The 12,968-nt window shown below is 34.2% G+C and overlaps 1 protein-coding gene across 2 annotated transcripts in view; it reads left to right on the plus strand.

Annotated features, from left to right (window-relative positions):
* Positions 1–12,968, plus strand: part of LOC126878533 (oxysterol-binding protein-related protein 1) — a 159,361-nt gene that overhangs the window by 103,063 nt on the left and 43,330 nt on the right. For both annotated transcript variants that reach the window (XM_050641293.1, XM_050641292.1), the window contains exon 4: positions 196–454. In XM_050641293.1, coding sequence (XP_050497250.1) covers positions 196–454 — 259 coding nt within the window. The remainder of the gene's footprint in view (positions 1–195; positions 455–12,968) is intronic.

Below are 12,968 nucleotides of genomic sequence, written 5' to 3' on the forward strand. Positions count from 1 at the left end.
CGGGTTGGAGTTTGCGGGGGCTCTAAATATGTAGAAACGTCAAAATAAAAGTATTTTCAATAAAAATTATGGTTAATTTCTTTTAAATAAAGATATTGAAAAATTGAACAAATATTATTTAAAATGCAACCCTGTCTGTATTAAATCTTCCCTAGTCCGTATTTTACGATTCAGGTTACGCTTTTTTCTGTTCAGGATTTGCCGTAAGTGCTCTGGCCTCGAATTGGGACAGACTGGGGAAGCCGTTTAATCCACTTTTAGGTGAGACCTTCGAATTAAAGCGGGCCGAGTTCAAAATGGTTTGCGAACAAGTCAGTCACCATCCTCCGGTGTCGGCGTTCCATGCTGAAGGTGAGGGTTGGATCTTCCACGGATCTATTCATCCGAAATTAAGTTTCTGGGGAAAGAACGTCGAGATCCAGCCGCAAGGAGTTATTACAGTGGAATTTCCAAAGTAATTTACCCCATACGCGAAACAAATTAGGTTGCACGTCATATTTACCGTGTTGCCACATTTTAATTTTCAGTACAAAATCGGCGTAATCCAATAAATAAAATTTACAAAAAAAAAACAAAAATTTATTGCTCTCACCACAGAGTTATATTAAATAACTTTAGAGGTAGAACTCTCATTGATTGTATTAAGAATGAATTGAAGCCGGCTATAAGAGGCGGAAAAAAATAAGGGAGCAAGAATTTCAAAAATTACACTTAAATTCAAATAAGAAAATTTAATGAAGTATTATTTAATTTATTTATAATTACAATAGGTTGTTAAGACTAAGGGCATTTTTATAAAACATAATGAATAGGGTTAACTCGACTACAATCACAATAAATATGCACTAGAAATAAACAGATATAAATATAGAAGCAATAGAACTACTAGACGAGGAGAAGATCGAAATCCTGGTAAAGCTGTTCAATAGAATTTATGACACTGTAATCCGGTCAACTTAGACATCAAAATGGTTGGCAAATAACAAAAATTGCCGGAGAGCCAAATTTTGGTGGAGAGCTAGAGTTTACCATAACAAATAAAGTTTTAAAAGTCCCCATCGATCCCATGTGTGCAACAAAAGTTATTCGGGGTCAAAGGTCAAAATTTTAGATTTTTTGATTTTTCTCGAAAACGGTAAGTTTTCTCAAAAAAAAACATCAAACCAAAGTTGTAGACCTTAACATTCTCTACAAAAATGGTCCTTACAATTTTTTTCCTAAGAGTTACCATTCCTGAGATATCGCGATTTTAAAAGTTACTTTATACATTATATGCACATATAAGCCACGTATATACATAATGTGGCACTTAAGACAAGTATAAATGCCTATTTGTGGCTCTATATATTATACTATTCTGAAAAATTTCTTCAAAAGATAATCAGTCCCAAACTGAATTTCCTCTATCCACGTGGCCGTGAGAAACATTTGGCTATACCATTGTTTAAAAAAGAACAGATTGTCTATTGTAAACAATGACTACAGTATTGTCCGTAGGTCTTGTTCATATTATCTGTTTCTTTTAGTGCTAAAGGTTCAGTTCAAGTGAATATAAGTACTTATTACAAGCGTCTACCATTTAGCAGACATTACGGGCTTACAGTGACATTGGTATTTGACGGTTAAAGTGACTCGACAAAGAATATTAAAGCTGCAGTGCAGAACAACGTCGTCGAACTACAAAAACATCATCGGGTTCCGAGATTATCTTTGATGAAAATATAACACTTCCAGCGAATCAGCAACAATTTTTCGCTAACATTAATAATAAATGTCGTTTCACTTCCATGTTAACTGACAAATTCACAGCTGCGAATATTGAAGTGAAACAAGCTAAAAATGACGCAGATGTCCTTATAATTGAGACAGCAATTGAAAAATTTAAGGCAACAAACACAACAAAATTGTAGTTGGTGAAGATGTTGATTTGTTAGTTCTGCTTACTGCAAGGACTCCAGTAGATAAAGTTATTTATTTTCTGAAACCTGGAAGGGCTCAACAGCGAACAGAGATATACATTCTTCGAAAAGTTTATCGGCTTATCCCAAATGCCAAAAGTACATTTTATTTTTACATGCGATAACCGGCTGCGACACTACGTCAGTAATGTACAGAAGGGGCAAAACGTCAGTACTTAAATTATTCAAAAAAAGAGATTTGACTGACTGCTGTAAATTTTTTACAGAACTTGATTCCACACCGCAAACAATAATTACGAAAGGAATTCGCTTTCTTCTTGCGGTTTATGGAGCTCCAAAAAAATTAGTTGTCTTGATAAATACCGATACTTAACTTTTGTAAAAAATACGCGAAACAAGAAACAAGTATCAAACAAATGAAATAGAGAATGTGGAAAAATCCCCTTACGAATAACTCACACATCCACTATTTCGGGCTGGGAAAAATTTTCTGAATAGAATCAAAGATCCAAACACCAGTTCTCAGAAAGTTCGGTGAACCAACTTTGTATCTTTTGATCACTGAGTGTGTTCAAAGATTGACTTCTTTTTTTTTTTGTTTTTTAAAGAAACAAGTACAACTATCATGTCTTCCTCTAACATCAGCATCTGCTTTTCAACATTTGTATCGAGTATATTATCAAGTTCAAACATGGCTAGGCAATGAACTGAATCCAGAAGACTGGGGTTGGAAATTAATAGATAATACTCTGGAATCGATTAAAACCTTACTCCCACCTGCTCCAGAAAAACTCAACACTATTTTTTGCAATTGCAAAAAAGGTTGTAGTGCCAAATGTGAATGTAAAAAAGTTGGGTTGCTGTGTTCTCTAGCGTGTACCAACTGTCAAGGTCAGTCTTGCTCAAATGTCCAGTTTAGTATAACAGAGGAAGACTCCTGTGATTTTAATGAAGAGACCAATGACTCAGTAACATTCGAACAATTTTTGAACATCCAGCAAGAGGAAGAGGAAGAAGATGAAATCGAAGAAGACTTGACTATTGAAGTAGACTTTCAAGAATATGAATCTGATTAAAATATCTAAAGAAATCAAAACAATAGTTAACCTAATAATCAATAGCAATATCTTGACCGGTATTGTTTTCTTAAATTATCCTAAAATTGTCAAAACAGTTAGTGGAGTAGGCATACAAGGGAAACCACGGTAAAAAACGCGCCGAGTACACTACCTCACAGGTGGTGTGGAAACGTGGGCATATCATGATGTATAATGTGACTCTTAGAATCGCGATATCTCAGGAATGGCAACTCTTAGGAAAAAAAATAGTAGGGACTATTTTTGTAGAGAATTTTAAGATCTACAACTTTGGTTTAAGGTTCTTTTTTGATAAAAGTTACCGTTTTCGAAAAAAATCCAAGAAATCTCAAATTTTGACCTTTGACCCCGAATAACTTTTGTTGCACACATGGGATCGATGGGGACTTTTAAAACTTTATTTGTTATGGTATACCCTAGCTCTCCACCAAAATTTGGTTCTCCGGCAATTTTTGTTATTTCAAATGTCTATATAGACCGGGTTACTGGTTACATTCCTCGAGAATAGCTGCAGTCATCCTTTTTAATGCACAAAATGCGATGACCACCGCTTAATCAGTTTAATGAGCCACTTGTTGAAACTTTTTCTTAGGATATTACACTCAAGAATGTACAAGATACTAGGAGAACTTAGCGGGACATTAAAATTTGGTTTTAAGGGAGGAGTAGGAACAAGAGAGGCAATTTTATGTTTGAACACCTTAATACAAAACTCCTTAAGCGCTGGTTTCCTCGAAAGCGGCACCGACAAACTGCGACCGTAGCACTGCGATGAATTACGTCAGATTATGGTGAAAAAGTCAAGGTTCTTCACTGCGGCAATGGAATATGCAAGCTCAGCAAGCGATGGTTTCCAAGTCATCCTTGGAAACCACCGCTATATCTTGCATGGTACAGTTTTTTATGATGTCATTCATCGCAGTGTTACGATCGCAGGTTGTCGGCACCGCTTTCGAGGAAATCAGCGCTTTTGATCAGTGGTCGGCAAAGTGCGGCTCCGGAGCCGCATGTGGCTCTTTGGCTTCTTAGGTGCGGCTCTGGCACAAATATCCACGGAAAGCGCAATAATATTTTCATTTAAAAAAACTTGGTGGGAAAAACATTACCTACATCTTATTCTGATAAATTAGCTTTTATCAAACTTACAAACTTTATCATTTCTCAAAAATCCCCTTGATGCTACGATAACCGAGTTGAAATTTTCTCCTTTTGAAATTGGCATTTTTTTGCATGGGCTGTCGTCAGTCAGCCAGTCACAACAAGTATATTTTAAAATCTAAATACATTTCAAAAATATAAAACAAAACAAAAATAAGAAAGATAAGGAAACGTTACCGTAAAGGTGGTTGTTAATATTACAATTATTATATTCAGGAGTTAAGGTAGGAATAAGACAGGGTCACTTGCTTCTTCTCGTCTAGGGACCCTTCAAGACATTTCGTTTAGACATAACTAGACCAGGGGCCTGATTCTAATTCATTTCGACAGTCGCAATTTCATTTCGACACCGCCATGACAGCCGCAGAGTATAGCGATTCTTATTCATTTCGATATTAGTTACAACTGGGGATATTAACCTTATCATGTTGACACTGCTCAAAATTTGGGTTGGCGCTCCGGTTTATTGGAATTTGTTGATAGTCTGGGAAAATTATCGAAAAAATGCCATTTTTGGGAAAAATTATTTACCAGCTATTTTATTGCTAAAATCGAATCTTAAGATTGCATATATTAGTAATAATATGGGGTATGACAAGTCCGCAGAAAGTGTGTTATTTTATTTATAAACAAATTAGCACTCCTAAATCTTCTTTTTTTTTCAATTAGTGCATGCTCTGTAACTCCTAAGATTTTTCCTTTGAGCCAAAAACACTCAAATAAAATTTCACCGTAATTTAGTTCTGCACAAAGTTATTTTTTTTCCGATTTCCTTCAACAAAAATTTTACTTTTACCTCTGATGACATGAAAGATTTATTATAGTAGATTATACAGAGGGGCTAAATTATGGAGTAAATTCATTTCTTTAAAACGGACGATTTGGAGCAAAATCCCGATAGAGGTCGATTTTTATTTTTAAATTACAATTTTTTGGCATATATTTCATACTAGTGACGTCATCCATCCGAGGGTGATGACGTAATCGATAATTTTGTTAATGGGAATAGGGGTCGTGTGGTAGGTCATTTGAAACGGCGTTCAATTCTCTATTCAGTAATATAAACATTAATATCATTAGGTATTTATACAGGGTTGCCAAAAAATAATTTTTTACTGCTGTCAGAAAATAGAAAAAAAGGTTTATTTCACAAATAAACATTTCTTTTCGCTTAAATTAAATCACAAACAGCCTCCCTCCTACCTATTGGCAGTTTGAACATTTAATTTAAGCTAAAAGCAATGTTTATTTTCAAAATAAACATTTTTTTCTGTTCTCTGACAGCAATAGAATGTATTTTGAGTTAAATAAATTACATGCATTGTTCTTCTTGCGTCAATTAATTTAATTCAAAAATTTTTTTAGCCTCCCTGTATAAATAATGATATTAATGTTTATAATACTGAATAGAGAATTGAACGCCTTTGTAAATGAGCTACAACACGAACCCCTATTCCTATTTAAAAAATAATCGATTACGTCATCACGCTCGGATGGATGACGTCACTAGTTTAAAATATATGCCAAAAAAATTTTATTTAAAAATAAAAATCGACCTGTTTCGGGATTTTTCTCTAAAATCGTCCATTTTAGAGAAAATGAATTTATTCCATAATTTAGCCCCTCTCTGTATATCAGGAGACCGGCGACAATCTAACCAATAGTTTAGCAATAATTAAAATGTTATTTAAAAAATTTCGGTCGAAATAATAACCAGAAAGATTATGATACACCAGAATAACTATGATTTTCGTATAAAAAAGCACTATACCTATTCAACGTACCTTACAGGATTGAAATTGGACCATTTGAGCGGTCTCAGGAATGTTATAAAGAAACAATTTTTTGGCTTATAAACAAACAGAACCCTCAGAAAATATTAGATTAAACTAAATTAAGTTAACGCAGAAGAAGAAAGAAGAAGAAGAAAAAAAAATTGAATTGCGAGGAGTGATTCCAGGTGTAACCGGTCAAATTTGACCGGCATTTGCGACAGAGTTATAAACAACAGGATTTTAATCTTTGAACCATTAGATACCTTTTAATTCCGGTCCTCTTTGTACATACAAATTTTCATATCTTCAAGACACTCATAACAAAAAAGATTTATGTCACTGTCACCAAATTATTTAATTATTGATAAATAATTACTTCTCTCAAATTTTAGTTGAAAATTAAAGATTTTTTTTGGAAAACCCGAATTTTCCGAGGAAAATTTCCGTCGAAGGAAATTGGAATAAATTATCAATGTGCAGAATTAAATTACTATTTTTATGCGAGTGTTTTGGTTTTTATAGTTTTAAGTTAAAATTTTCGGCGTTATAGAGCAATAATTAAAATAAAAAGATTTCGGTGCGCTAATTTGTTTATAAACAAAATAGCACACTTTCTGTGGACTTTGCACAGCTATATTACTAATATAGGAAATCTTAAGATTTGATTTCAGCATGTCCAGCAATAAAATAGCTGGTAATTAATTTTCCTTGTTTTTTACTAATTTTCCCAGATTATTACCTTACATCTTTCATTGAGTTGATGATTCATGTTGTGGACATTCTCAATTATTATATTTCTAATTTAATACTATTCTATCTAATTCCTCAAAACAAGCAAATTTCAATTAAACCCAGCCATATTAATACCTTTTGCTTTAGTTTTCCTTGCAAGAAATAAACAAAACACATCTAAACTAAACCTAACCTCGCTTTTGGCCATTCATTCATCTCCGTGTCAAATAATTTCGACATCGAAATTATAATTTCAACCACTCTTTTGAAGTCGCTATTAATTTCGATAATCGCTATTTCGTGACGTCATTTCGTTAGTTCAACTAAAATCCACAAGGCTCGCACAGTCGCATTTCGACGTCGCCATATTGAAAGCGACTTGTTTAGTGTCGAAATTTGATTTAGAATCAGGGCCTAGGTCGCGGATAGGAGGTAAATATATATGGGATAAAACAAAGGTAAATATCATTTGTGGATAATGCTTAAAGGTTGATTTTACTTTTACAAATAAATTCCATTAAAGAGTCATATATTTTTTTCCTATTTAGAGAAAGTACGTAACATAAATTATAAGGTGGAAATATATTATATTTTAATAAATTTTCAATTAGTTTATTAGTTTGTTGAGTATACTTTGAGCACTCAAAAAATATATGATTTAAGTCTCCCTCTTTTTGACAGTCTAGACCAGCGATACTCAACCTTTTTCTTTCCTGGGCCACATAGTAGCTATTGCCACAGCTTGCGGGCCGCAATCAAGATTAAGTAGTATAAAGGGTGTTTCATTGGGAAACGAAAATTCTTGAACGGCAAATAGAGGTAAATGACGCGGTTCTAGACATACTAAATTTATTGCTTCACCGACTTTATAACCGAGTTACAGGGTGTTTTATCGATTTTGCCCATAACTTTAAAACCACCTTGCATATTTTTTTGATATTTGGTACACATATGTCACATTTAGAACCCAAATCACCCAACTACTAATCACAAGAAAAATCCAGGTCCGGAGTAAACAAAATTTTAAATCCATTGTGACCTTGAATCAACATCCTGTACATTGAAATTTTCAAAACCAGTTTGCACATTTGAAAAGAGCTTTAATGGAGCTTCCATTTTTTGCGCATACAATTCAATGATTTTAATTTCGAAATTATGTCGAAATTTTTAAGAACTCGATCTTTCAAAAGACATATTATGTCGATATATGTAATTTCAAAATTAATGTCATTAAATTATCTGCGCGAAAAATTGAAGCGAGTAATTAAACTTAGCTTTTTGTGCTCTTTTCAAATGTGCAGACGAATTTTGAAAATTTTAATATACAGGGGGTTGTTTCAATGTCAATTATTTTTTTTTTTAGTTAATTTGGACCTGAATTTTCCTTGTGATTATTAAATGGGTCGTTGCAATTTGTAAATAAGTATTGGTTATTTTTAAAATGAGTATGTATTCATTAAATTTAATAATTTATTATTAAAAGTTAATAATACTTTGCTTTTTAATCAGAGTTCTTAAAAATTTCAATATAATTTAAAATTAAAGTCATTAAATTGTCTGCCTCACGCCCAAACACGCCTCAAACACTATCAAATGATTTAAAAAACACGTGAAATTTGACAAATAATTTGATCACAGGGGCGTTTAGTTAGCCTGTGAGCCGCATAAAAAACTCTAGAGGGCCGCATGCGGCCCGCGGGCCGCAGGTTGAGTATCACTGGTCTAGACATATATTTGAAGATAAAATGTTCATTTTCGCCAAATGAAAAGGATAACAGGTACGAAATTGGCATTAATAGCTTTAAAATACAATTTCTGAACTTAAGAACAAGGAGGTATGGCGCTCTAAATTCGAACGTCTTTGTGTTAAATTGGAAATATTGGAGAAGAAAAAAATGTTCACAACACAGAAAGTGGTCTGCTTTGAGTGACCTGGATAAGGAAGACATGATCATTTTCAACGCTTTCGTTAGTATTCCTGATTCTTATAATCAGCTGAAAAAGCTCACGTTTGCTGTTCTTACCAAAAGGAGACCAGAAGAGAATTGACCAGAAGGAGATCTTTTTTCTTTTTTTCTTAAAGTTCAATCTCTAATCGGAGGTTGGATGTCATAATGACTATGGTCACTTTGTTGGCTGCTGCTCTGAACAGTTATAATGAACTACAGTTAAACCATTCTCTAAGGTTCCTCAGCCAGGAGATGCGGCTTCGTCCTATGCTTCTTCTTCCTTGGATCCTTCCTTGCATAATAACTCTCACCAACTCATACTTTTCTCCTCTTGTAATGTGACCCAAATATTCCAATTTTCTTGTTTTTATACTGTTCATCATTTCTAACTCCTTATTTAAACGTCGTAGCACTTCAACATTGGTAATCCTTTCAACCCACTGAATTTTCAATATTCTTTTGTAACACCACATTTCGAACGCTTCTATTTTTCTTATGTATTGTCTCTTCAATGTCCAAGCTTCCATTCCGTATAGTAATATAGAAAATATGTAGCATCTTAGAGCCCTCAATCTGAGAGGCAACTGAAGGTCTTTGTTTGTAAGCAGTGTCTTCATTTTTATAAATGCTTGCCTTGCAGTTTCAATTCGGACTTTAATTTCTTTGCTTTGGTCATTTTTGTCATCAACCCAGGTTCCCAGATATTTGTATGACTTTACTTTTTCTAATTGGGTTTGCTCTAGTATTAACCTTACATTCCCATGTTGTGTTTTTGAGACAATCGTAAATTTAGTTTTTTTCTTGTTTATTTTGAGTCCATATCGAACGCAATAATCGTTAATTCTATTTAACAATTCTTGTAGCGATTGTCTGCCATTATAACGGTGTCATCAGCGAATCTTATGTTATTTACTATTCTTTCGTTTATAGAGATTCCATCACAGAAGGAGATCAGAATTATTCAAAATCTATACTGGAACCAAGTGGCAAAGATGAGGTTTAATCAAGACCAATATACGGATGAGTTTGAAATCCGGAAGGGTGTCCGCCAAGGCTGCATACTCTCTCCGATGCTTTTTAATTTATATGTGGAAAATATATTCGCGGAAGCATTATAAGGCACGAAATTAGGCATTAATGTGAACGGTATACAAATTAGCAACCTACGCTATGCGGACGACACAGTGATTATAACCGATAATTTGGAAGATCAGCAGTTATTATTAGATAGGGTGAAGAGCATAAGTAAAAACTATGGCCTTAAGATCAACATTTTGAAAACGAAATATATGGTCATTAGCAGAAACCCTCCAGAAGACCCGATAATATGCATAGGTGACGATCGTATAAAATGCGTGAAAACTTTTAAATACCTTGGCACCACAATCAATGACCAATGGGATCCACAACATGAAATAAAAACCCGAATACAAATAATGGCAAGACAAGTTTTTATGAAATTTAGACCGCTCCTATATAATCAAAACGTAAATTTCTTAATACGCTACAGCAGAGGCGTGCGGTCCATGGAAGCGGGGGAAGCGCCGCTTCCCTATTTATTCGTCGATATAAGAAAATATATTATTAATTAATATTTAATAATAAAATTGTTTCCCTAATCCAAATAATCTACATATTACCTAGCCAATAGGCATTGAAAAATATTAAAAATTAATCGCGTACGAACGAACTCAATATGCACACAATTCAACTATTTGGTCCACTCCTGGCAGAAGCGCATCTCAAAATCGCCGCTTGTCATGCAGTTGTCCCTTTTAAAATTGGTTAGGGTTCAATGACCGCAGCCACTAGTCGCGCGAATTTTGGTATGCCATGGAAGCGCTCGTCGTATCGCCTTCCCGAAAGTGAGATGCTTCGACTGTTACTGCTGCTAAGGGGTGCTTAGGTATTACATACATTCGCTTAAAGAATATTTCGATTTAAATTTTTTGCAGAGATATTTCCTTTTACTGATCTTTTATTTGACATTTTACAGAAATCAAATGGTATTGCATTTTGTATAAGACAAATTGATGACTTTATTAATACGATAATTAAAAAAACGAGAGCAGTTTAAAAATATCTGGGATAAAACTGAACATATGGGGTTTGAACATGAAAGAAAAATAATGAAGATTGATAATTTCGGAGACAGAGAGACAGAGAAAACAGAGGAAACAAAGAGACCTATTGATAATATTCTACAACAAATGAATTCTAGCTTTCAAAATTTTAACGATTTAAAAGTTGTAGAATTATATATAATCTTAATATTTCTAATTATAATTCATCAAAATTTCCCACAGAGGAATTTATGTCATTACGATTAAATAATGAAAATTTTTTGATATCCCAGCTTTGCATTCTCAGTTAAGTATCATTTATGAAACAACTGACATGAATGATAAAGAAATACCCAGAAAGCTGGGATTTCTTTATAACTACTGGTTTAAACAAGTCGCTGTGTGAAGTGGTCAAGTTGTGTGAATTAGTACTACTAACTATCCCAGCCACAAGTGCATCAGTTGAACGAAGTTTTGCAGTATTAAGATGCATTAAAAGTTTCAAATTAAGAGTTTAAAAGAAATTCAACAAGCGAAGACAGACTTTGAAAGTTAGCCCTATTATCCATTAAAAAAGACTGCATTCAACAATTATCAGAAGTTGATAGGAGAATAGACTTCGAGTATAAATAAGTGTCATTTTAGTGAAAGTTGTGGGTTGTGGAAAATGCCTCGGAGTATATATTTTTTTTAAATATGATTCTTCTTTAGAAAACCAAGCCCGGCGCGAGGACTCAAGGCCCGAGCTAGCAATACAGATCAATGATAGGTCACTAGTCACTAGAAATAGCGGGAATAGAGTGCCTCACGCATTCACGCGTCACGGATTTAGTGTGTGAGTCCTTGTACGCAGGACGTCTCACATAATTAAGTACTTTGCTGATAGAGAGCCCCTGCGCATCAGAGTGTTATCAGGTGGAAAGTTGCTCGACCCTCGACCCTTAAGAAAATATTTTTATATCCTTATTGAATCGCTTCCCCTTTCGAAAAAGTCACCGCACGCCACTGCGCTACAGAATGGTCAAGTGCTACATATTCTGGTCCATCTTGCTTTATAACATGGAAACGTGGACTTTGAAAAGAACATCAATCAACAAACTTGAAGTATTTGAAATGTGGTCATTGAGGAGAATGATGCGCAAACCGTGGGTGGATAGAGTTCGAAACGATGACGTCCTTAAGACAGCCGGCGTGGAAAAAGAACTCTTTGGATTAATTAAGAAACGCAAGATTAGTTACCTTGGGCAGATATTAAGAGGAGAAACATATGAAATACCACAGTTAATCCTACAGGGGAAGATCGAAGGTAGGAGAGGAGTCGACCGCAAACAACTATCCTGGTTAAGGAATATTAAGGAATCGACAGGAATACACAACACAGGCGAGCTGTAAGAACAGAACCTTAGTAATGAGATAGTCACCTACGTACTTTGGTGTATGGCATGTTATTAAGAAGAAGAAGAAATAAACAAACCAAGGGACTTGAACGTTACGAGGAGCACTTCCAAATCATGATTTGCAAAGTAGTTATATACATTTTAATCCCAAATCATGATTTACAAAGTTTATAGGGGAAAGGCGGGCAAAGCGGGGTAGCTGCCTACAACGGGGTACCCCCTTTTCTTTCAATATCACTCGCTCCATCTCTACGACGTTAATGAAATTATATTTTAGACGCCTGTTTACGCCTTCTGTCATAAAGCAGATACATACAGAGAGGATCTAAATTATGGAATAAATTAATTTTCTCTAAAATTGACGACTTTGGAGAAAAATCCTGAAACAGGTCGATTTTTATTTTTAAATTACAATTGTTTGGCATATTATACTTCATACTAGTGACGTTATCCTTCTGAGCGTGATGACGTAATCAATGATTTTTTTTTAAATGGGAATAGGGGTCGTGTGGCACTTCAGTTGAAAGGGTGTTCAATTCTCTATTCACTAATATAAACGACAATATGATTATTTATACAGGGTGACCAAAAAAATAATTTTTGCATTAAATTAATTGACGCAAAAAGAAGAATGTATGTAATTTATTTAACTCAAAATACATTGTACGGCTGTCAGTAAATAGAAAAAAATGTTTATTTCACAAATAAACATTTCTTTTCGCTTAAATTAAATCACAAACAGCCTACTACCTACCTCTTGGCAGTTTGAACATTTAATTTAAGCGAACAGAAATATTTATTTGCCAAATAAACATTTTTTTTTCTATTGTCTGACGGCGATAGAATGTATTTTAAGTTAAATAAATTGCATGCATTCT

The sequence above is a fragment of the Diabrotica virgifera genome, chromosome 10 (assembly GCF_917563875.1).
Source record: "Diabrotica virgifera virgifera chromosome 10, PGI_DIABVI_V3a".
NCBI lineage: Eukaryota > Metazoa > Arthropoda > Insecta > Coleoptera > Chrysomelidae > Diabrotica > Diabrotica virgifera.